Source organism: Ambystoma mexicanum, chromosome 1p (assembly GCF_040938575.1).
Source record: "Ambystoma mexicanum isolate Mex_15411 chromosome 1p, UKY_AmexF1_1, whole genome shotgun sequence".
NCBI lineage: Eukaryota > Metazoa > Chordata > Amphibia > Caudata > Ambystomatidae > Ambystoma > Ambystoma mexicanum.
In genome coordinates, this window is record NC_090921.1 from 31,348,195 (window position 1) to 31,374,675 (window position 26,481).

Genomic DNA, 26,481 nt, shown 5'->3' on the forward strand with positions numbered 1-26,481 from the left:
CGGCCGGCTCACCACTTGGGCCAATCAGGACGGAGTGCGACTTGAGTTGCCTAGGCAACTCAGTCCAGGGTACCTAAATCCCCCTCCACCCCTCCTAAGTACCCCAGACAGAGTGACACCACTTTGGAGGGCTTCTGTGGAGAGGCCCGCCAAAAAGTGGAACTAAGGGCTCGGCTTGGGTTGGAGTCACAGAAGAGAACACAAACGCCATTTTAGAACCGAGTTTTGGAAAAAAAAAACAACCGGAGAATTAATAATAATTAAATAAACCAGCGGTATGTTCGAGGCTATCGTAATTAAATAAAGATAGTAGCCTCGAACAATGGGAAAATCCCATAGAGAAATATTTGCGGTTGAATATAAAAAGTAGTATCCACTGCCACCAGCCAAAACTCGATCAAGGGGGACGGAGAAGTGCCCCCTCGACTAACAGACCACGGGGCAATCGAATTGCCCCAGCCAGTACATCCACAATATGATGGTTTGTACTGGTTCTGTTCAGAATTCAAGACTAGTAAAGTCAGTGGTGACTTTACATGCCCTGGGAGACAGTAGTCAGTCCCAGGGTATGGAGTCTATACTGGGGGGTCACTATGACACCCCTGTGTTACTGCACTGAGGGTGCGGTGTAACGCACATCACAAAAACACATGAAGCCCTATGGAGTAAAAGACCCCATAGCCCATTAAACACATCTAGAGTCAAAGGAACACACTCAAATCATGTCCAAGGGTGAGGGTAAAAGAGTCTCACTCTTGGCAGAGAAACAATTAAACCCCAAAAATCCAGCAAAGCTGCTGGGGGACTCACTAGGTTAGGAAATTCAGCCTAAACAGAGAATTCTCCCTAACAGCCAAATACAAAGCTTCAGCTTCTCACCCTTTATACCTTTCGAACAAAATGCCTATCCTACAATCCCACGAGATAGGGATGACTAAAAATACAACGCCATGGCCAAGAAAGTTTTCTCGGCCGGAAGTATGGCATTAAAATCTGCTAATGCTACATGCACGCTGGCGAGGTTTACCCACACCCTTTGGGACTGTATTTCAATGTCGGCTGACCACATCCCCGAAGGGGAGGATCGAGATGGTTTCTTGAACATTATCAAGGATGGAAAGGACGCTATGTACGAATCCCTCCAGACTGGTCTCGACTCTGTTGACAGCATCAGCAGAGCCATGGCGGCTAGTACATTAATCTGCAGATTTGTGTGGTTGTGGAAGTAAGGATTTTCCCCAGACGTTCAATCCAGACTTCTCAACATGCCCTTTGATGGCACACATTTATTTGGGAATAAAGTTGATGAAAGTTGGGAGAAGCTGAAAACTTCCAAGGCGGTGGCCAAATCCCTTGTAGCTGCAATACGGCAAACTCCATACCGCCCCACAGGTGCACCCTGGAGGGGTAGGTCCTTTCGCTATTATTCTGCGTTTGGAAAAGGCAGAGGACAGTCAGCTCGAAGAGGCCAAAGACGATTCCCCTACTAAGACGGTAACAGCAGCGGCTGCCTTACCTTCTGCCACTGCCTCAGCCGCCCCAAAACCTCTCTGAAGCCTTCGTACACAAGACTGCAGTAGGAGGCAGGTTATATCTGCATCTGACAGAATGGCAGGCTATTACTTCAGATACTAGGGCATTGGAATCAGGAGAGGAACAACTGTGGTACTCCCCATATTTTCTAATTCCAAAGGAGGACAGAGGATTGAGACCCATCTTGGACTTAAGAAACTTGAACAATTTTCTCAGGAAGGACAAGTTCAAGAGGGTAACTGTTTCTCAGGTCCTTCAGGCCCTCCAGCTTCAGGGTTGGTTGGTATCATTGGACCTTCAGGATGCTTACTTTCACGTGCCGATCTATCACAAGCACAGAAAGTACCTAAGGTTCGCTGTTGGCGGGTCTCAGTATCAGTTTTGGGTTCTGCCATTTGGGCTGACCTCTGCCCGAAGGTTTTCACCAAGCTAATGGCAGTAGTGGTAGTGAGTCTCAGGAGAGGGGGGATTCATGCCTACCCCTGCCTGGACGATTGGTTGATCAGGGCTAGTTCCCCAGAACAGGCCCTAGAACATCTCAACTCTACCTGCCACTTCCTTCTCAGGCTGGGCTTCTCTCCCAACTTCAAGAAGTCCCACATGATGCCATCAAAAAGACTCCCAATTTATCGGGGCAGCCCTGGATGTATCTCTGGGAAAAGCCTGGCCACCAGAGGAGAGGACTCGAGACATTCTACTGATGGTGACCAAATTCCAGAATGCCCACCGTCTACCAGCGTTCGATTTTGTGAGGTTGCACGGCCTCATTGCATCCTGCATTCTTCTGGTGCCAGAGGCTCGCCTGAGAACGAGATCTCTCCAGTGGGCTCTCAGGTCCCAGTGGTCACAATTCTCAGATCTCCTACAAATCCCAAACAGAGTTTCACTGATCTTCAGTGGTTGGCCTGTCGGGAGAACATTTTGAAAGTAGAACCCTTTTGGCAACATGGACGGAGATTACATTAGTGACGGAAGCCTATCGAATTGGGTGCTAATCCCATGCCAACGATTTAATTATCAGCGGTTGTTGGTCTCCATCGGAGTCCAAACTACACATCAACCTTTTGGAGCTGAGAGAAATAACACTAGCGTTGAAGGCCTTTCTGCCATCTGTACGGGGAAAGAATGTCCTGATAATGACGGACAATACAGTGGCCATGTACTACCTCAACAAGCGAGGAGGTGGAGGGTCACTACCACTGTAGAAATCTATCGGCAGTTCACCTAGCCAGAGAGAAGAACACAATGGCGGACGTTCTGAGCAGGCAGAGCACAGTCTCCCACGAGTGGGGGCTAACTCAGGAAGTCGTTCAAGAGATCTTCACTCTTTGGGGAACCCCTCAAGTGGATCTGTTCGCTACCAGTGCCAACAGGAAGTGTGAATGGTACTGCTCAAGGGAATTTCCCCCGAGAGGAACTCTAGGAGACACGTTCGTGGTTGTTATGCAGAATCATCTGCAGTACCCTTAGGGAACACTACAGTCAATTAAGACTTCAAGTGATAGAACAATTTCACCTTTGGTACAAGCCTGTACTACACAGTAAAGTTGTAGCGATGGCTGAGCAGCCAGACTTATTCCAAGAGCAAATGAGCCGTAATAGGGATTACACAAAGGACTACAATTACTGTGACTCAAGCAAACACTGACTCAAGGTTTCTTGTTAAAAAATATAAGTACATTTATTTTTAAACCTTCTGTTCACAAAACACTTCACTACTATTAAATAAAACCACACTGTAAATATACTACACACAACCAATTCCTCTTGTTCAGGTCAATTCAAGGTAACTACATTAGGATTTGACAGACCAGTGTTTCGAAAAACAAAGACGTTACCGTGGGTTATTACGCAATCACTTTTTGACAGTAATGACAGTTCGGTCTTACGAAAGAAAAGCATACCCACGGGAAGAAATGTAACCGTAGTCAAACACACTTAGCACATACAATTAAAACAAGGGAATAGTGGATAAAAAACATAGGCAATACTTTTGTCAAGGCAATAGAATCAGAGGACGTGTTCTAAGAGGCAGATAAAAGTCAATAGGCCTGCGCCAGTGTCAAATGGAGCGGGGGCTCTGTTGTCGAGGATCACACTGTTGTCGAGGACGCACGTTGTCGAGGATTAAGGTTGCCAGGAGTACTGGATATTGTCAAAGGGAGGCAAAAGTTATAAGACGGAAGAAAGAAAGGACAAGCCTTCGGCAAGGAAAAGGGTTCACCCCGATTCCTCAAGGTCAGGCGGAGAGAACGACCAAATGGACACAGTACCTTATTCGGATGAAGAAAGCTGGTGCTACGGCAGTTGTTCCTGCAGACTCACGGTTCCTGAAGCTTCAGTCGTGGGGACAAGGAGGACGAGGTCTGGAGTGATCTGCACTACCCAGGGATGAAGCCAGCAGCAGCAAAGCAACAATGAAAAAAATGTGCGCTCCTTAAAAACAGGAGAGGGCTCTTCTGATGGCTATCCGGACCACTACAGTTCAGTGCAGTGATTTCGACCCAGAAGAGGATTCTCTGGCTGTAGAAGGTAAGCTGGTTGATCCCATCAGGCTCAAGGGAAGAAGACTCCGGACTGGATCTTCTCTGTCATTGAAGGGTAGATAGCTCAGGACTGCAGCAGGGCTTCACCGGGATCCAGGAGTTGCAGCAGCAGTCTTCTTCTCCACATCTCTTCGGTTCTTGTAGTTCCAGTGGCGACTCTGACTTCCAGCCCAAGAGTCCTGCCTTTTATACCAAAATCCACTATTCACACAGCCTGGCTGTCAATCACACAGCAGGGGGGTTGTCCAGCCCGGATAACCACCTCAGCCAATGGACACAAAGTGTGACTTGGGTCTCAAAGGAAACCCTGTACAGGGGGTTACTAAACCCCTCCCTCACATTCAGCCCACCTAGGCACCCAGACGCCAAAGGAGGCCTTCTTCGCAGAAGCCCGCCAAAGGACGGAGAACAAGGAAACCAAACCTGGTTTGGCGCGAAAAGCAAACAAGAAAGACCTTTCCAACACGAAATGGCGAAAAACCACGCTAGGACCCAAGATAAAAATGATATGGGGTAGCAGGTTTTATGTTCACGTCTGTCACCACAGCCAGAACACTAACACGGGAATCAGTGTAAAAATGATAGTTACCACTGCCACCAGCCATGTCGAGTCGGGAAGGGGGACACAAAGTGCCCCTTGAGGTACAGAAGGACAGGGGAAAGATATCCACCACCCCCACCCCCCAGTACTCCATTGTAAGATGGCTTTTACTGGATCTGTAAAAAGGACTAGTAAAGCCAATGGTGACTTTAAATGTTTCTGGGGGACAGTAGTCATCCCCAGAAATGGAGTTCACAAGGGAAGCCTAAAAGACATCCCTGTGAAATTGCACTATAGTAAAAAGATGATGCCTAGGGAGTTGGTGACACTCCATAGCCCTTGAGCACAAAAAGTACAACACACACAAAACAACACTGTAAGAGTGGGAAAAACACTGTTAGAGTGGGAAAAGGGCTCACACTCTTACCAGGTGGAAAAAAGAAACCCCAGAAATCCAGCAAAGCTGCTGAGGGACTCACTAGGTAAGGGAAATTAGCCATAAATGAGAATTCTCCCTAACAGTGGTGGATTAGGAATTTGCACTTCTTTACGCATTTCCTCAAGTCCCGTAATTCCTCGTGTGATAAGGAGGTTCAGGAAAACCATGATCCTAATTGCCTCGAATTGGGCAAGGAGGACATAGTACCTGGACCTTCTAGACATGTCCATCTGTTCTCCAATTCGTCCTCCACAAAGAGAGGACCTTCTCTCATGGGAGGACGGTCGGGTTCTCCATCCGGATATCAGGACGGTCAGCCTTTACGCATGGTTTCTGAGAGGCTGAGATACAAAGATTGGGTCCTCCCGGATGAAGTAATGGAGGTTTTGCTTTCGGCTATAAGGCCAGCAACCAAATATTTATACCGCTGCCATTGGAATAAGTTCTCCAGCTGGTGTAGAGATAAGAATTTTGACCCTTATTTATGCAATACACCAATGGTGTTATCTTTTCTGTTGCACTTGGGAAATCTGGGGCTCCAGATTGGTACGATCAAAGGGTATTTAGCAGCGTTTTCCATCTTCAAGCGTACTGCTGAGCAAGTCTCTAAGATTCCTCTAGTTATTCAATTCTTAAAAGGATTGACTAATGTTTATCCTCCAGCTCCTTTTCAGGTCCCACTGTGGGATCTCAGTTTGGTTTTAAACTGCCTAATGGGCACTCCTTTTCTGCCTCTTCATCTTTGCCCGTTAAGACTCCTTCCCTTGAAGACAGTTTTCTGAGTGGCTTTAACATCTGCCATAAGGGTGAGTGAGCTACAGGCTTTATCCTGCAAGCCTCCTCATAAGTTTTTTCATAAAGATAGAGTGTTATTGAAAGTGAAGCCTAACTTTCTCCCTAAGGTTGATTCTGAATTTCACATCACTCGGCAAATAACCATCCTTTTATCCTCCACCACACCCGGGGAAAGAGGAAGAAAGCCTTCACTGACTCGACCCTAGGCGTGCACTGAGCTTCTCTATTACCAGGTTAGCAAAACTGAGACAGAATGATCAGTTGTTTGTGGGCCCACACAGGTCATAAATTGGGCCTAGCCATCACCAAACAAACCATCTCTAGATGGATTATTTTAACAATGTTAGAATATTACAATCTAGCTGGTAAGGAACCCCCAGAACACTTAAGGGCTCACTCGACCAGGGGTATGGCAGCTTTGTCTGCTTTGCAGAGGGGAGTTCCGATAAAGGATATTTGTGCAGCTGGCACATGGTCCTATGCACACACCTTTACAAAATACTACAGTCTGGATTCCTCTACTACCCAAGAGTCTGTTCTTGGAAAAGGCAGTTCTCTGCACTCTTGATGACTTGAATTTTACTCCTTCTTCCAAATAATATAATATAACTGCTTTGGGAGTATATCAAAGATAAGGAATACATGGACACAATCCATTTGCACAACAAGTTACTTACCCATGGTAACGTTCTTTCGACTGGATGTTCCTCCCACATATTCCTTATCGCCCTGCCATCCTACCCACTGTAAAACTTCCCGTGTAGTTACAGTCTGCGCTCTCTCAAGGTTAGTAACCGTCCACTCAAGACAATGCTTCGCTCTTCAAAACAGAACTGAACAATGGGCGCTGCGCGAGCTCCTTATACCCGTGATGAAGTCGATGTCAAGACGGAGGCCTCCGAGTGACATTGACTCAACCAGTCATCGACGCACAGCACCCTCTACTGAACATTGTTTCTGAGGCAGCAAGCTGGATATGGGAAATATCAAAGATAAGGAATACGTGGGAGGAGCATCCAGTCAAAGGAACGTTACAATGGGTATGTAACTTGTTCTTCTCTGCTAATTCCCTTCAAACTTAAAAACCCGCAGCTCTTTTTCTGGACTTTAGGACTTTTAATTTTTATCCTGGAGTGAGTGAGATCTTCTTCTCACTCTCTCATGTCTTTTTGATCTGATTTGAACTCTGTGGTTCTTTGTTTTTGGAGTCTGACAAACTCCATAGGTATTTACCTTTTTGTACTGTGACACACAGCACCTCCAGTGCAGTGCCACAGAGAAGTCCTTTGGATTCCTCGTAAGGTTTAAATACCTTCTCTTGGGTGAACTACTGTTCCCAAGAGTAGTAAAGTGAACTTAACTTTACTTGCCTGTTTTTCCTAGGTAGGTCCAGCACACCCCATCTTATGTGGAAATGCTGGGTGGTTACCTAGTAGCCCCTTTTCCTACGTACTCATGTAACATTTTTTATGTTACCCTCACTACCTTAAATGGCTGATGGTAGTGGTTTAATTTTTCTACCATTGTGCGTTTCTACCGCAGGCTGAATCCTCAGCTGCAGTAGTGCACCCATGGGTGCCCATTTTGTCAAAATGGCCCAGTCTTCTTTTTTTCCCATTTCTTGCTTGTGAGGTCTTTCTTGGGTTTTACTCTGCGCGCCAAACCAGGTTTAACCCTTTAGTTCGTTTTGCCTTTGGCAAGCTTCAGTACTAAAATCTGCTTCTGGCTCCAGTGTTTCTGGCAATGGAGGAAGCGAGGGAGGGGCCCAAAATTCCCTCTCCTTAGTCTCCTTGGTTACCTGAATGCACCCAGTGGTGATTGGCTGGCCGGCTGTCTTTTCAGGACAGCTATCCTCCTGTGTGAGTGACAGCTAGGCTGTGCATGAATGGGAGAAAGCTGGACGAAACATCCAACGAAGGAAACTGGAAGAGAAGCTTGCTGCACCCTCCTGGACCGTTGAACTGACCAGTGAAGCCCTGCTGCAGTGCTGAAGCTCCAATTCCGAATCGATTAGAGAAGGCCCGGAATGTACGACTTTTTCCCTTGGGTTGGTGAGACCAACTGACCCCAAGATTAACTTTGCTGGAGGACCTTCCCCAACTGGCTGTACTTCTTAGCTGCTGCTGCGAGCGAGTGCCAAGGGTTGAAAAATCCATAGTCGAGTGCATCGTCTTTAAGCCGGACCAGAGCTCCAGGAAGATCCTGAGGACCCTCCTTAAACAGGACAACCCAAGCCCCAATCACCTCACCAGAAGCAAGGGAAGCCCATCAAGTGTCCCAAGAACCGCAGTGGTGCTATTTGCCAGTAGCTGAAACCCCGAAGTGCCGCTGATCTGAAAAGAGCCCATAGCCGCCGACGACCTTCGAACTGTAGTGCAGGAGCCCTCCAGACGTCCCCCCTCCTGTCCCCATGACTGAGACCCAGGATCTGCAAGACTGCAACCAGAACAGAAGCCAGCTGGATCCTCTTCTTCAAACCTAAGGTACTGTCTTGACCAAGGGGTACTTTTTTGTCTTTAGCTTGCTTGTTCTCACTGGAGACTTGCAGAAGCTGCTTGTTGCAGAGTTGATTCCAGCTCTGCCCTTCACAAGCCTAATTCCTTTTCTACAAACTCTCTAAAAACATTGTGCAAGACTTTGTGCTATTTAAAGAAGTGCCCTTCATATGTGGTGAATAAGTTTACCTTGTATTGCTGGGAAAGATCTAATCTAGACTTCATTGGGAGTTTGAAAAGTGCTCACAGGCTCTGAGAACCTGTTAACCTTTTCCCTTCCCTAACCTGTTCCTTTTCCACAACCTCAGAATTGCAATAAGTACAAAAAGTGATATATCAATGCCAACATTGTCCTAGTAATTGAAGTCACCTCAGGGTGTAGGAAGTGTGCGTGAGGGTATCTACTTGCTTATCTTAAATCTGAGCAAGTGCTATGAAGTGTATATTTATTCTTGCACATTGCCCTTTTTAAAGAATGCCTATTTAAAACTGACCATTAAATGAATAATTATTTTACCAGAAAACCTTGAGTATAAGTGTTATTTGGATACTTGTGATTGTGAATCTCAGTGTTATATCTTTACAGCTCACATTTACCCCTCTTGAGATAAGTCTGGCTGCTCAGTCACTCTACCAACGTGTGTAGTACAGACCTATACCAATAGGTGGGTTACCTATTACCAAGAGGACAAGGTTGGTTTAGTCTCCCACAGGGTTACTGCATCAAATCTTGCCTAACACTGGTGGCAGGCGGTGAGGATTTGTGTAGAGTGGTAACATTGAGTATTTTGCTGTGCTGTGTCCAACTAAACCATTCACAAAGCTAAGCTCCATCAAAAAGTAAAGCAATTGTAACATACCAGCTATGGATAAATTCAATGAGGCCGCCCTGGTTATTCTGACAGTAGAACAACTGAAAAATATGTGCAAAGCTAGGGGTCTGCCTGTGAAAGGAAAGAAAAGTGAATTGATTGCAAAGTTGTTGAATCACCAAAGTTGGTCCCAAGTAATGTGGAAAGTGATGGGGATGACAGTTTAGGGTCTAACTCTATTCTGCAAGAAAACTCATATGAGGTAGAGGAGTCTCAGGAAAGGAGCCCCTCTTTGCCACAGTCTGCCCTTTTGCTTAAACCCATTTCCATTGGGACCCCACAAGGTCCAACATTAAGCCCAATATATGTTTCTCTTGAAAACAAAAGATTAAAGTTGGAGTTCAAAATGTTAAATGTGCAAACTGGAGTCAGACATCAGACTCAAGGAGTTGGAAATGCAACATGAAATAGATATGAAAAGAATGTCTCTTGAATATGCTACCCTCCCTGGGTCCGCTAGCTCTGCAATTCCCAAGTGGCCTCGCCTGCCCAAAGGAGTAGTGAGTATGTATGATGCAAAACGTGATGTATTGGATTGGCTGGGTACATTTGAATACACCTGTGGTCTTCAAGGAATCCGTCGGAATTGTATAATCCCTTGGCTCATGCCTAGACTCTCCCTGAATGGCTGTGATGCTGTAATGGAGTTTGGTGCCATTGAGAGAAAGGATTTCGAATCAGTGAAGCTGGCACTAATAGCCAGATTTGGGGAAAATCCTTCCCAGTACCTTAAGAGGTTTAGGACCCTCAAAAAAGACTGATGGTTCCCCTTGGGCTACCTGGTATGTGAGTGTTTAAAGAACTTGGATGGTTGGGTTAAGGGTTACAGAGTGAACACTTTTGAAGGAATGAGAAATCTGTTTTTGTTAGAATCTATTTTTGATGCCTGCTCTCCTGAGCTGAGACAGCACTTGACTGACTCAAAGGAGATTGATCTCAAAAAGTTAGAGGGCCACAAACAGAATAGGGGTACAAACCTAGGTCTAGTGAAACCCCTGGTGCCAAACCAGACGTGGGTCCGCAGAAACACCCATTCCAGAGAGCATTTGGGAAATGTTTTGTATGTTGGTCTACTGATCATGTGACAGAAGCTGCCGATAACTTGCAAGCAGATCAGGCTCTGGTCAAACATTGGCAGACCAACCAGCATGGTGTTTACTGCAGACCAGCTTGTTCTACTAATTGTACCTAAAACGCAGAGGGCCTTTCAGGACAAATGGATTGGACCCTTCAAGGTTGTGGGCAAAATTGGAGAAGTCAATTATTTAGTGGACCTCGGCAATCCCAAGGAGGCCCCAAGGGTCTATTACACTAACTTTCTGAAGGCTTGTTGCCAGACTAAAACTAGGAGCTTTGCTATTAGCCTCTGATCAAGAGGAGATGAGAGAGCCTCTCCCTGATCTCCTCAGGGGACAACCTTCTTATGAGAACATTGAAGGAGTAAAACTCTTCAGATCTGAATGTACAACAGGAGGCATGCAGTGCAGGGCTCTGTTAAATCAGTTTGCCTCACTGTTTTAATTGACAGCAGGCTTGTCCCCTTGGGGCCAGCATGATATTCTCACTGGTGACAGTCTCCCTGTCAAAAGCAGGGGTTACAGGATATCAGACCATAAAAGATCCCACATAAAAGAAGAGGTCAAGAAGATGCTTGATCTTGGGGTAATAGAACCATCTGCAAGGCCATGGGCTAGTCCAGTTGTACTAGTGCCAAAAGCAGGCACCAAAGAATTGAGGGTTTGTGTGGACTATATTGTGTGACTTCATGCAGTCACCACGACTGATGCCCATCCTTTACCCAGGATAGATGAGCTGGTGGACAAACTTGGTTCCGCCAAGTCCCTCAGTACACTTGGCCTGACCTCAGGCTATTGGCAAATAGCTCTGACAGACCATACCAAGGACAAAACTACATTTTCCACCCCACGAGGCCTCTTCCAGTTTACGGTTATGCCCTTTGGACTCCAAAATGTACCCGCTACATTCCAGAGGATGGTGAATCAAGTTCTGAATGGGATGAAGGACTTCTGCATGGCATACTGTCATGCCACTTACCTGGGGTGCAGGGCGCGCCTGCAGGTCCCGGCGCGCCCCGTCCTGGCGCATCTACCCCCGATACAGGTTGGTGGGACCTCAGTCATCTGCGGCTCTTGCCGCTTCCGGGTTTTCCCGTTCGCGTGGTTCGCGCATGTGCAGAAGTCCGTGTTTCGCCCTCCGCGCATGCGCCGTCCACAGAGCGCTCGGGAAATCGCAAGCTTGCTTCCCAAGCCTCGTTTTGGGCGTGTCAGCACGCTGGGACAGCGCGGCTTGCATTCCAAGCCTCCCGGGTGCTGCCTGCCCTATATTAAGGGCCAGTTTGTTTGAACAAACCGCGTCTCAACGCGGTTTGTTTCCTGGTCGCGTCCTCGCCTGTGTTACTCTTGAGTAGCACCTTGTCAGCTTTTCCAGCCTTGTTTTCCTTGTCCTTCCTTGCTGGTGTTTCCTTCCCTTGTCTGCCCTTGGGGGATTTCTTGCCTCATTCCTTCCTTGCCAGTAGGTTCCCTGGGCCTCCTTCTTCCTAGCACCCTTCCTGCCTTCCAGTTCTTTTCTCCTTGTTCTGCCCCAGGGTTCCCTGTCCCTCCTGCCTCCTTAGCCTGTTGGCTCAGTGCCTTGCCTCCTGCCTTCTCAGGGGTTTCTCTGCCTACTCTTCCTATCAACTGCACCTGCCAACTTCAGTTCTCTTCATCGGTCTACTGCTACTTCTTTGAACCTTGCTGTTGTATCCTGCTGTGGACTTTCCATCCAGTCAAGACCCGCCTTCCCTGTCAGTGCTTGCACTGTCCCGACGTCACGCAAATCAGGGAAGTGCGCATCCGTGGCGTTGGGAGACGGTTCACCACTGACCTTGTTTGATTTCAGGGTGGGTGTTGCGCTGGTTCCTCGCGTTACACATTCAGCAACCATCAGTCGGACAGCCTGGCTACTTCACCACGACCATCAACTGGAAGTTCAGTTAACACATACTTGGATGACATCGCAGTGTTCAGCCCCACTTGGAAAGAGCATCGTCACCACCTTGGATATGTTTTGCAGGCTCTTGAACAGGCCCATCTGCCATAAAGGCAAGCAAATGTCAAATTGGTGAGAGTAAAGTGGTCTATCTTGGACATGAAGTAGGAGGTGAAATAAGGCCATTGCCTAGCAAACTACTAGCTGTGCAAGACTGGGCCACCCCTACTCCTCAGACCCAAGTGAGAACCTTTCTAGGTCTCACTGGGTTCCACAGGAATTTCATTGAGAACTATGGGACCATAGCTTCTCCCTTGAATGTGATCTCCTCACCCAGATTTCCCAAGAAGGTCAGGTGGAATGAGTAGTGCACTAAGGCTTTTGAAGGACTGAAGACAACCCTTTGTCAAGCTCCAGTCTTGAGAGCTCCTGACTACAACCAATCCTTTATTGTACAGACAGATGCTTCTAATACAGGGATAGGTTCAGTATTGAGTCAACTGGATGAGAAAGGCAGGGAACACCCAATCTGCTTCATCAGTAGGAAACTGAAGGACCATGAAACAAGGTGGGCAAGTATTGAATGTGAGTGTTTTGATATTGTGTGGTCTCTGAAGAATTTTAGACCATACTTGTATGGATCTACTTTTATGATTCAGACAGACCACCAACCCTTGAGATGGTTGATGCACATGAAGGAGGAGAATCCTAAATTGTTAAGATGGTCAATCAGCCTCCAGGGGTTTGATTTCACCATAGAACACAGGTGAGGGTGTAATCACCAAAATACTGATGGTCTCTCCAGAAAGTATGACCAACTGGATTAAGAGATTCATCCAGAAGTGGATTAAATCCTCCTGTTCCTTAGTCTCGAGGGATGGGTGTTAGGGAGATTTCTCATTTATGTGCTAATTCCTTTCAACCTATAGACCACTGGCTCTTTTTCTTGACTTTAGGACTTTTAATTTTTTTCCTGGAGTGAGACCTTTTTCTCACTATCTCATTTCTTTTTGATCTGATTTGGACTCTGTGGTTTTTGATTTTGGAGTCTGATAAACTCCATAGGCGTTTACTTTTTGTATGGTGACACACAACACCTTCGTTGCAGTGCCGCAGAGAAGTCCTTTGGATTTCTCATAAGGTTTAAATACCTTCTCTTGGGTGAACTACTGTTCCCAAGAGTAGTAAAGTGAAATTAACTTTACTTGCCTGTTTTTCCTAGGTAGGTCCAGCACACCCTATCTTATGTGGAAGTGCAGTTGGCTGTCGGGCCCGTCTTCGGCCACCTCTCCTCCCTCCTTCTCTGTCTTTCCCCTGTTCTCCACAGACAAGGTTTATTGACAAGTCCGATCTATGAAAGTCTTGTCGAAACAGGTTTACCCCTGTTCCTCCAAAACCATCAAGGCCACATTGACATCCTGGCTCCGGCTGACTTCTGCAACCACTCCTTGGCCACTGGAGATTTCCCTCCCCCCTGAAGCACTCCCTTGTGCAGCCTCTTCTTAAGAAACCCTCTGCTCACTATCGCCCAATCTCCATCACTCCTTTCCTGGGCAAACTCTTGGAAAAGCTGGCCATCTCCATGCTTAATCTTCACACTGAATCTGTTGGTTGTCTCCATGACCATCAGTCTGGTCTCAGAGCTGCCAGAAGCATGGAAACCGCTCTCCTGAACATCCGTGAAGACCCGTTCTCCAACCTTAATTCCAACACCCCGTGTTTTCATCTTACTTGATCTCTCTTCTGCTTTTGACATGGTCAACCATGCCATCCTGCTCAACCGTCTCCATGATGACCTGGGTATCACCGATCAGGCCCTGGCTTGGCTGACTTTTTTCCTCTCCGATCAACCCTCCAATGTACAACTTGGGTCCTTCCTCTCCTCTGTCTTTATCTCTACCTGTGGTGATATATGATATGATATGGCATTTATAACACGCCTATACACAAGTGTTGAGAACTATGGGACCATAGCTTCTCCCTTGAATGTGATCTCCTCACCCAGATTTCCCAAGAAGGTCAGGTGGAATGAGGATCCAGGGGTCTAACCTCGCTCCTTGGCTGTTCAACCAATACCTGGCACTTCCTGCCCACTGCATTTCTGCTCTCTGCCCCAACTTTCAGTGCTATGCGAATGACACTCAACTAATTTTCAGGCTCCCTTCCGCCACCTCCTCTCCTTCGCTCATCTCTGATTGTCTGTCTGCTATCCAGGAGTGGTGTGCCGCCAATGATCTCTTCCTTAATGCCAATAAGACGGAGATTCTCCTCATGAGCACTCCTGCTCCCTCCTTTCCTGTCACTCTCTGACTGGCCTCTCTTGGCCCACTTCCTACTCCCACCTGTGAGACTCCACACTTTCTTTCTCTCCTCACATCTCTGACGTCGCTAAGAAGTCACACTACCAGCTGCACCTCCTCAGAGGTATTTTTCCTTTCCTCTTCTTCCCCACAGAAGCTCACTGTCACCAGAGCCCTGGTTCTCTCTAAGCTGCACTACTGCAACAGCCTCTATCTAAATCTGCCTGCCTCTACGCTCCACCCTCTGCAACTCATCCAAAACAGGACTGCAAGACTTGTCCTTGGCCTCAAGCCCAGGGATCGTATCTCTCCAGGTCTAAAATAACTGCACTGGCTCCCAGTGGCAGCTAGGATTAAGTTCAAAACCCTCTGCATTGTCCACAAGGCCGCCTGCCGCCTCAATACTTTCAACTCTCTCTTCCTAAATATCTTCCTTCTCGAGCTCTTCGCTCATCTGCCTCCAACTCAGTCAGGGTCAGTCGCTTCTCCAAGCAACGAGTTGGAGGTAGATCTCTTTCTTCTGCTGGGGCCTCCCTCTGGAACAGCCTCCCTGCCTCTGAAACTTAAGGAGAACCATCTACGGTTCCAGAAGCACCTCAAGACCTTCCTATTTGCTTGATCTCCTGGCTGAACCTGAAACTGCACTGGCTACCAGGCAACCCTCTGATCTCGGGCCCAGGTCCCCTCCCCGCCAGTTGCACACCTGCGATGCCCCTCTGGCAGCCCCTGCACCCGGGGACTGTTTCTGTATCCCTAGAACCCCCAACTAGCACTTTACACCTGATGTCTGCTGGAAGTAGTGTAGCCGAGTTACCTCTCTTTATATGGAGGCCGGTCCCCCAGGAATACTCAGTGCTGGAAGTAGTGTAGCAGAGTTACCTCTCTTTATATGGCTGCCGATCCCCCAGGAATACTCAGTGCTGGAAGTAGTGTAGCAGAGTTACCTCTCTTTATATGACTTGCAATCCCCCAGGAATACTCTGTGCTGGAAGTAGTGTAGCTGAGATATCTCTCTTTATATGGCTGCTGATCCCCCGGAATACTCGGTGCTGGAAGTAGTGTAGCAGAGTTACCTCTCATTATATGGCGTTCGATCCCCCAGGAATACTCAGTGCTGGAAGTAGTGTAGCAGAGTTACCTCTCTTTATATGGCTGCAGATCACCCAGGAATTATCAGCGCTGGAAGTATTTGTATTTGTATTTATTTTATTTATAAAGCGCAGCCAGGCCCGGGGGCATATGGGCGCGTAAGTTAGATCTGGTTACAGTTACAATTTAAAGCAGTCAACAATGGTTACGTTACAGTTACAGATAGGTACAAACATAGTATTTCTAGTGCGTACAACTATACATTAAATTGCAGGGTGTGCCGGCAATAGTCTAACGTGCTGGGTTCAGGTTAGGCTGTCGTAGAGTCCAGATTGTGAAGCCAGCACTTCGTGTTGTGTTTGAACAGGTTGAATGAGGATTCTGCTCTCAAAGGCACGGGGATAGTGTTCCATAATTTGGAAGCTAAAGAGAGTAGTGTAGCAGAGTTACCTCTCTTTATATGGCTTCTGATCCCCCAGGAATTCTCACTGCTGGAAGTAGTGTAGCAGAGCTACCTCTCTTTATATGGCTGCCGATCCCCAGGAATACTCAGTGCTGGAAGTAGTGTAGCAGAGTTACCCCTCTTTCTATGGCTGCTGATCCCCTCACGAATACTCAGTGCTGGAAGTAGTGTAGCAGAGTTACCTCTCTTTATATGGCTGCCAATCTCCCAGGAATTCTCAGTGCTGGAAGTAGTGTAGCAGTTGCCTCTCTTTATATGGCTGCTGATCTCCCAGGAATACTCAGTGCTGGAAGTAGTGTAGCAGAGTTACCTCTCTTTATATGGCTGCCGATCTCCCAGGAATACTGAGTGCTGGAAGTAGTGTAGCAGAGTTACCTCTCTTTATATGGCTGCTGATCTCCCAGGAATACTCAGTGCTGGAATTAGTGTAGCAGAGTTACCTCTCTTTATATGTCTGCTGATCACCTTGTAATACTCACTGCTGGAAGTAGTGTAGCAGAGTTACCTCTCTTTATATGGCTTCTGATCCCCCAGGAATTCTCACTGCTGGAAGTAGTGTAGCAGAGCTACCTCTCTTTATATGGCTGTCGATCCCCAGGAATACTCAGTGCTGGAAGTAGTGTAGCAGAGTTACCCCTCTTTCTATGGCTGCTGATCCCCTCACGAATACTCAGTGCTGGAAGTAGTGTAGCAGAGTTACCTATCTTTATATGGCTGCCAATCTCCCAGGAATTCTCAGTGCTGGAAGTAGTGTAGCAGTTGCCTCTCTTTATATGGCTGCTGATCCCCCAGGAATACTTGGTGCTGGAATTAGTGTAGCCGAGTTACCTCTCTTTATATGGCTGCTGATCTCCCAGGAATACTCAGTGCTGGAAGTAGTGTAGCAGAGTTACCTCTCTTTATATGGCTGCTGATCTCCCAGGAATACTCAGTGCTGGAAGTAGTGTAGCAGTTGCCTCTCTTTATATGGCTGCTGATCTCCCAGGAATACTCAGTGCTGGAAGTAGTGTAGCAGAGTTACCTCTCTTTATATGGCTGCCGATCTCCCAGGAATACTGAGTGCTGGAAGTAGTGTAGCAGAGTTACCTCTCTTTATATGGCTGCCGATCCCCCAGGAATTCCCACTGCTGGAAGTAGTGTAGCAGAGCTACCTCTCTTTATATGGCTGCCGATCCCCAGGAATACTCAGTGCTGGAAGTAGTGTAGCAAAATTACCTCTCTTTATATGGCTGCCGATCTCCCAGGAATACTCAGTGCTGGAAGTAGTGTAGCAGTAACCTCTCTTTATATGGCTGCTGAACCCCCAGGAATTCTCAGTACTGGAAGTAGTGTAGCAGAGTTACCCCTCTTTCTATGGCTGCTGATCCCCTCACGAATACTCAGTGCTGGAAGTAGTGTAGCAGAGTTACCTCTCTTTATATGGCTGCTGATCCCCCAGGAATTCCCAGTGCTGGAAGTAGTGTAGCAGTTGCTTCTCTTTATATGGCTGCTGATCCCCCAGGAATACTCGGTGCTGGAAGTAGTGTAGCAGAGTTACCTCTCTTTATATGGCTGCCGATCCCCTAGGAATTCTCACTGCTGGAAGTAGTGTAGCAGTTTTACCTCTCTTTATATGGCTGCCAATCTCCCAGGAATTCTCAGTGCTGGAAGTAGTGTAGCAGAGTTACCTCTCTTTATATGGCTGCTGATCCTCCAGGAATACTCAGTGCTGGAAGTAGTGTAGCAGAGTTACCTCTCTTTATATGGCTGCCGATCCCCCAGGAATACTTAGTGCTGGAAGTAGTGTAGCAGAATTACCCCTCTTTCTATGGCTGCTGATCCCCCAGGAACACTCAGTGCTGGAAGTAGTGTAGCAAAGTTAGCTCTTTTTCTATGGCTGCCGATCACCCAGGAATACTCAGTGCTGGAAGTAGTGTAGCAGTTGCCTCTCTTTATATGGCTGCCAATCCCCCAGGAATATTCAGTGCTGGAAGTAGTGTAGCCGATTTACCTCCCTTTATATGGCTGCCGATTCCCCAGGAATACTGAGTGCTGGAAGTAGTGTAGCAGAGTTACCCCTCTTTCTATGGCTGCCGATCTCCCAGGAATACTCAGTCCTGGACGTAGTGTAGCAGTGTTACCCCTCTTTCTATGGCTGCCGATCTCCCAGGAATACTCAGTGCTGGAAGTAGTGTAGCAGAGTTACCTCTCTTTATATGGCTGCCAATCTCCCAGGAATTCTCAGTGCTGGAAGTAGTGTAGCAGTTGCCTCTCTTTATATGGCTGCTGATCCCCCAGGAATACTCGGTGCTGGAAGTAGTGTAGCAGAGTTACCTCTCTTTATATGGCTGCCAATCTCCCAGGAATTCTCACTGCTGGAAGTAGTGTAGCAGAGTTATCTCTCTTTATATGGCTGCCGATTCCCCAGGAATTCTCAGTGCTGGAAGTAGTGTAGCAGAGTTACCTCTCTTTATATGGCTTCTGATCCTCCAGGAATACCTAGTGCTGGAAGTAGTGTAGCAGAGTTACCCCTCTTTCTATGGCTGATGATCCCCCAGGAACACTCAGTGCCGGAGGTAGTGTAGCAAAGTTAGCTCTCTGATCCCCCAGGAATACTCAGTGCTGGAAGTAGTGTAGCAGAGTTACCTCTCTTTCTATGGCTGCCGATCTCCCAGGAATACTCGGTGCTGGAAGTAGTGTAGCAGTTACCTCTCTTTATATGGCTGCCGATCCCCCAGGAATATTCAGTGCTGGAAGTAGTGTAGCCGATTTATCTCTTTATATGGCTGCCGATTCCCCAGGAATACTGAGTGCTGGAAGTAGTGTAGCAGAGTTACCCCTCTTTCTATGGCTGCCGATCTCCCAGGAATACTCAGTCCTGGAAGTAGTGTAGCAGAGTTACCCCTCTTTTTATGGCTGCCGATCTCCCAGGAATACTCAGTGCTGGAAGTAGTGTAGCAGAGTTACCTTTCTTTATAATCCGTCAGAGCTTGGAAAACATGGCAACTCGTCATTCACATAGGTCTCTGGCTGGAGCCGTGTAAGCCCCATTTTGGGACACCATATTGTACAGTCTACATATGCTTCTGCGTTGCCTCTAGCCTAGGGACCCAGGTGAACAGGCCAATGCGCAATGATTGTATTCGACACCAAGAAAGGCCTGGACGTTCCTCCTCCACGCTTGTGTCACATCCATTCTCATGAGATCGTTTGCACTGTGGCTGATCTCCTTTGGCATTCCACCTAGTAAGGAAAGTCTTGCTTGCTTTAAGATGCTGCAGGTCTCTCCTGCAACTCCCCAATTCCTGCCCTATGGGGTGAAGGAATCGTTTTCTCAAATGTGCCCCTTTTATAGATGTGGTTGGGGTGCGTAATAATCATCACTTTATAGAGCTTCATGCTGGATTCCTCTATTTTTTCTAACACTATTTCTGTTGTGACACTTTGTAATAGTACTCAGTAGGTGTGGGGATGGGGTGGGCTGCACTCCCCAGAACTTGGATCAGGACAAAGATGCTTCGGCTGAGCTTTGAGTCCGATGATTGGTTTTGGGGGTGGGGGGGGAGCAGGTGTACTCACTGCATGTGATTGTCATTAGAAGAAATATATTTGCTTTCAAGACATTTCTCTTTTTTTTTTTCTTTTCAGGGTCTGTGTGCGAGACACCTGCATTCATGGGAACCATTAAAGAAGAAATCTCTTTTGAAGATCTCCAGGGCTCTGAGGAAAGGGTCGGGGTGAACAAGGCATCGGAGCTGTGTGTCAACGACCGTCAAGACTTGGAGGTGAAGCCATCTGTTATTAACTTGAACACTAAAGTGGTTATTAAAGGGGGTGAAGAGACCACTGTCAGAAACTCTCAAGGCTTGGGGGAGAAGGAATTGTTCACAGCCATTCCCTGTTCGGAAAACAGAAAGAGTGTCAGAAAGCAAGGTGCATCTGTTTCCATGGTGACAGAGATGGGGCCATGCGTTCAACACCATGTTGCTTCTGAGAAATGGTGCATCACCAAAACCTACCAGTGTGTGAAGGAGGAGCCGAGTATACCCCAAACGGTGCAAACTCTCCAATCCAACCACAAGTTGTCGGAGCTTGCAAATGGCAGAGATCACGTGGTCCCGGAAGAGGATGCAAGGATGAGAGATGGAGAGTCATCTGGAGAGGGTGTCCACGACTCTGAGGGAAGAGATGGTATCAAAGGACAGGAGCCAGTGGCTCGAGAGCACCAGGAAGAAGCAACGGAGGATATCAAGCAAGAGGCACCATCTACTGGTGATCACATGGACAACCAAGCAGGAGACTGGATCGAGGTGGTGGTAGGCACGTGTGAAAGCTTCACTGCAGGCGAGTATCAACAATTAAAGTTGGGTGTTCTGAAATATTCAGAATGATTCATATTTATCTTGGATTCTGTAGCAGGCTAGGTTTCTCTGTGCCAGACCGATTGCCAATTCTGCAAACAAGTACGTTTACTAGTTCTCTTATACCAAAGCTTAATTTTAAGAAGTCCATTATGCCTTCTTTTTTTGTATAGCACTACTTTGTTTCAGGGGGTCGTTTTAAATGGCCATGGGTCTTGGAGATGAATGCGGATGGAAAACAAAGGGAATGATGGGTCATAACGCTTCAACGGACAAATTGCAGAATATGTGAAGAGCCTGACACAGTTATGATATGATATGATAGGTTATTTATAACGCGCTTAATACCCAGAGGTTTCTAAGCGCGGACCCACGGATCAAACCTGTGTTGCTCCATGTCGTCTTGTTTCCAAGTCGAGCACGCTGCCGCTGAGCTATCCTCCTGGGAGTTAAGCGCCTGTATTGTGCTAGTCTTCCTGTCCATGGGAGATGGTCTCAAGGGCTAGTTCAAAATCCATTATGAACTAACCTTCAGATGTACTGTCCCAGTTCAGCTGCAGTACAATAGGCTGAATGTTTCATGAGTGCAATATTGGCTTTCCATAAAGGACACATACTTGCAATGGAGTCTAGAGAAGGAACACGTCATTCAACAAGGAGGCAAATCAGTAGTCTCCATGAGAAGAGCAGCTGGCGTGAGACTACAACATCCTCTTGACTTGGCAGGCATCAGACACGTGCCAAATAGCCTAAGGGTGCACTATAGCAACTACAACAAGCTAAGGGCCTCTGTAGCCACTACAACAAGTTAAGGGTGCACTATAGCCACTACAAAAAGCTAAGGGTGCACTATAGCCGCTACAAAAAGCTAAAGGCACACTATAGTATACACTATTGTTATTTATCTGTTTCTCCTCTGCTTCGCACTTTCCACTTCTCCCCCGTCCGTGCACTTTCCCCCTCCCCCTCTCCCATGCACTTGCGCGTTCTTAATGTCACTGGGCCTAGTGAGATCGCTGTTTTGTTCTCCCTTGGTCCCCTCCCTTGCCTTGTTACGCTCTGAAACACTTGCGTACGAGCACGATAGAAATAAAATATCAATATAGCCACTACAACAAGCTAAGGGTGCACTATAGCCACTGCAACAAGCTAAGGGTGCATTATGGACACTACTACAAAGTAAGGGAATGCTATTTATTGTGCATTTGTAAGTTGCTTATACATGAAGTAAATTATGTTTCAAAGTGCCCATAGCGACTACAACGAGCTAAGGGTGCAATATAGCCACTACAACAATTTAAGGGCGCTCTATATCCACTACAACAATCTTCAGGGCGCACTAAAGCAACTACCACAGTCTAGGAGTGCACTATAGCAACTAGAATAAGCTAACAATGTACTATAGCCACTACAACAAGCCCAGATGAGAGAATGCAACCAAGAAAAGAAACCATGCACTAAATAAAGCACTGCGACAACCCCACATTTTATATGCACACCTATTTTACTTTTTTTATTTGAATTTGTGTTCATTGCTGGCCATACGCTAGGTTCTTGGAGCACCTTACAAAGTTCAGAAGGGGTGAAGGGGAAATATAAGTTAAAAAACATGTCATCACCCAACTGGCCATCAGTCAGCAGCATCAGGAGATTCTGATGGCCTTAGAGGGGGCTATCACAGAGAGGAGAGAACAAACAGTCCTTCCTCCAACCCTCATACAAACGTTGGGCAATGGCAGGGATCCCACAGCATTCATCAGGAAATGAAGAGTTGCAGAAACATCAGGATGGCTCTGCGATCACTGGGCCAGACACATTGCGCCATTGCTAACTGGGGAAGCCCATGAAGCATTCCAAGCCTTAAATCCTGATGAGAGAACGCCATATGAGGAGCTGAAGCAAGGTATCCTACAGCGGTTAAGCCAGGATCGGGAGCACTACTGCTTCTGTCTTGGATATTTAGGTCTAAGACCAGGTGAAGCTCCAAAGCAGTTTTATCGGGTCCGGGATTGACTTAACAAATGGCTGGCAGGTAGAACTTATGAAGAAGTAAAAGACATGCTGGCACTGGAGCAATTCTTAGATCCACTGCTACCGTTATCTATAAAAGGTTGCCTGACAACGAAATGAGTCACCTTAGTGGCAATGCAACCTCCCAATGCCCCTCCAAGAGCTGTGTATACCAGGGAGCCAGCAATGGAAGCAAAGACCAGTGGCCAGAAATCGGGCATCTGGAAGAGAAGGATGTGCGGTCCTACGTAAATCAGGACCTATTCAGCTGGGGTCTGAATCCAAGCCAAGGCCTACAGCCCCGGTAGACTGGAAGAAACCAGGGACTCCAACCTGCCCAGGTGCGTTAAGGTGTTTATGCCTGTGGGAAGCCTGAACACATGGCTCGATTTTGCCCCGAGAAACCCAAGGATGAACCAATGGTCATTGGGCTTCTTCACAGAGTCACAAACTGCCTTATAGAGATGGAAGACCAACCAGAATGGGCAGAGGGATTAGTCGAACCGAAATACCGTGTGAACCAGTTTCCTTAGGAGCAGGTCCTACCCGAAAATGAAGCATGAGCCATATGCAATACAGAGAAAACCGGCAATAAATTTCACCACCTCATTGTGGTCTTAGGCCTTCAGGCAAAAACTCTGCTAGACTTGTGGAGCAAGAAAACCAGAGTCTGGGCTGACATGTTTGCTGTAGAAGAGCTGCACCCAGGACGTATGGCACTCAATGAATTTGGCCACGGTGGCCTGGATCTGTACCCCCAAGTCACCATCATGATCGTAATGCCGGACTACCAGAGCAGGTTTTATTGGGTACTATTTTGTCACTAGTCGATCTGTGTCTCAGACTGGTCCAAAAGTTGAAAAGCCATTCCTTTTGTATTTGTGAGGGGTAAGTCCGATAGTGGGCAGGGAGAAGGGAGGACTTGGTGGGTGTGGGTGGAGAGCAGGGGTGGGAGGGGGGGGGGGGGGTTTAAGGGTGGAAGTGTGAGAAGATAAGTAATCTGACCTTGTCACCAGGGGATAGAAACACCTCTCAGCCTGGGTAGGGAGTCCTTCTAGGCTGGGATCCAGAGCCAGTCCTACCCCAGAAGGGAATGGTGGCAGTTAAGTGTGCCCCATTTCCTGTCCCCTCCCAAAGGGGACAGGAAATTGTATATTTGCTGTACCAACTTGAATCACCCCATACCTCTATAAACAAGTGGTCAACAAGTGTTCTCTTTCTTTTCTGGAGCCACAAGTTGTACAGAAACAGTCTGGAGGGACCACCCGCACACTGCAGCCAATCGGTGCCCCACGCGACCTTCCCACAGCTATCTAAGCTGCGGAGCAGAGAAGAATGGAGAATGCTAGCGAAAGAAGCACAGGGCATTTTATGTGGCTTTCCAAGGCACAATGCACCACTCCCCTGTATCGGCGCACGGATCAGCAATTGCTCAGCAAGACACTGCTCATCTTGGTGGAAACCATACTATGACTCCCTCACACTCAGACACTTTGTATTGTGGGCTTCCTTTGTTACAGCAAGGCAGCTCCTTGTGAGACAATAGGGCAGGGCTTAACCCACTTCTTGTAACTTCCTGCGTTTGCAACACCTCCTGGACAGGGAAGACGGGGCCAGTAATCCAATGGCATAGCAGGAGGAGATATGATTTGCGGCAGGGAGCAGAAAGATGTGGGTTGTTTAGATCAGAGGAGGAGGAGGTGGCAGATCGAGACAAGCAGGAGCAAGGATGGTGGACTGGAGGCTAAGTGAAGAAAATCTGAGGTATTGGTTGGTGAAAGCAAGTGGATAGTGTGAGTGCAAGATAGATGAGTGAGAGTGCTAGAGGGGAGTGTAGAGAGTACGTGGAAAGTGCTTGTGAGAGTGAAAGGTGGGTGTGTTTTACGAACATGAAGATTAAACCAAGCATTGCACGACCCCACTTGTATGTAAATGTAACTTACATTAAATGCATCTCTGGGTGACACCAGATTACCTTATGTCAACCGGCACCCCCACAGATGAGGTACAACTGGTAGAACAACATTAGACCAAAAACACACTTTTTGTACTCTGGGATCTCGTACCTGACGCATCGAGATAGCACAACTTGTCAGGAAGATTTGTCTAAAACAATTCTTTGGAAATATAACAACGGTAGAAGAGAAGAGTGCAACTAATCTCAAAAATAAATCAATGTACTATCCACCATCAAATGGAATCTCCCCTGAGTCTATTACCTTTGACAATTCCCTTATAAAAAGCTGGAAGATTTAGAACTAAACCAGACACAGACCTACAACAACTTCTCCAAAAGAGAGAAGATGGCATAACAGGCCTTGACTAATAATGACATCATCATCAAACCCGCAGACAAAGGAGGAGCCATGGCCATTATGGATACCGTAAACTACAAAAAGATGGTCATGGATCTCCTGGGAGACCACACCAGTTACAGACAACTAGGTAGTGACCCCACGGAAAACATGCGCTAACTCATCATGCCCATCATAGAAGAAGCAGCAGCAGAAGGACACATTAGTGCCAAAGAATATGAGTTCCTGAACCCAAGAACACCCAGAAGACCGGCTGTTAATGCCTTATCAAAGGTACATAAAGGTAAAATGCCTCCCCCAGGTAGACCAATTGTCTCTGGTATAGGATCAGTCCTTGAACCATCATCCCAATTCCTGGATTTCTTTTTAAAGCCAGAGGTCCCCAAAAGGAGATCCTATCTCAAAGATACGATTGCAGTCCTGCATCTGATTAAAAACCGCCCATTCTGCCCGGAATCACAGCTACTTGTGACTCTAGACATAGAGTCCTTGTACACAAGGATACCACAAATGGCAATACTTCAAGTGATTGAAAAGGTACTCAGAAATTTGGACCCCCTCCAGTAAATATACCAGTCACAGTAATTATGCAATTAGCTGAAGTTGCTTGACTAAAAACTACTTTATGTACGAAAACTCCTTTTTCGATCAAATATCAGACATCGTGATGAGCCCTACATTTGCACCTAGTCTCGCCAATTTATGTGGTAGATTTTGAGGAGAGAGTAATTTACTGTGCCCTCAATCCATGTTCCTCAAAGGGTAACTTGTGGACAAGATATATTGACAACGTACTGATGGTGTTCAATGGCAATGAAGAAGACCTGAAGGCTTTTATGATTTGGCTAAACAACCAGAACAGATATTTAACCTTCTTTGAGACACACAGTAGAGATGTCATCCATTTCCTGGACCTAAATTTCAAAGCAACAAATAGAGACATTCCGAGTACGGTCTTGAACAAACCCACAGACCGGAATTCCTTGCTTCTTTTCAACAGTTATCCACCGAGCCTGAAGAATAACTTGCTGTTTGGACAGTTCCTCTGGTATCGGAGTAACTGTTCCAACCTGGCCGACTACGAAAAATAATCTGGTTTTTTGGAAGCAAAATTATCATGCCGAGGCTACCCAAAACGCACGATCTAATAAGCCAGAGAGAGCCAAAAACATCCCGAGGGACACTACACTAGAAGAACATGAAAGTAGAACGGAAGCCAGCAATATGATCACCTCAGTCTTTAGTTTCTTGCCCATGGTGAAGAAAATCAAAAAAGAAGTACTCAAACTGTGGCCTATCCTCAATGTGGGAGACTCCCGGCTAGAAAAAACATTATTTTCGATGAAAAGTAGACACAATCTCTGCGACGCTCTTATACACACATATAAGGAGCCAAAGGAACAGGAACAAAACACCTTATGGAACCAGCCAGCACCAGAAGGACACACGACGTGTGGCCAGTATAGCGCGTGCCCATACACAAGAAGATCAATGACGATTGACATTGGCTGGCGATACCCATGGTCCCAAAGAACTCTCACTAATTGTAATAGTAGCAATGTAATATATTTGATTACATGCCCATGCACCCTGCTATATGTAGGCATGACAATGCATCCCATAAAGACCAGACAACGTGCTGAAACATCATGGCCCCCAGACTTCACCTGGATCAATATTGAAAAAGTGATTGTACCCAAAAGTGGTGGAAATCTACATAGCCTACTATATAGGAGAGAACAACTTTGGATCTAC

The 26,481-nt window shown here is 46.9% G+C and overlaps 1 protein-coding gene across 2 annotated transcripts in view; it reads left to right on the forward strand.

Annotated features, from left to right (window-relative positions):
• Nucleotides 1-26,481, forward strand: part of LOC138565135 (uncharacterized) — a 130,067-nt gene that overhangs the window by 24,786 nt on the left and 78,800 nt on the right. For both annotated transcript variants that reach the window (XM_069642959.1, XM_069642958.1), the window contains exon 3: nucleotides 19,689-20,384. In XM_069642959.1, the coding sequence (XP_069499060.1) occupies nucleotides 19,689-20,384 (696 nt within the window). The remainder of the gene's footprint in view (nucleotides 1-19,688; nucleotides 20,385-26,481) is intronic.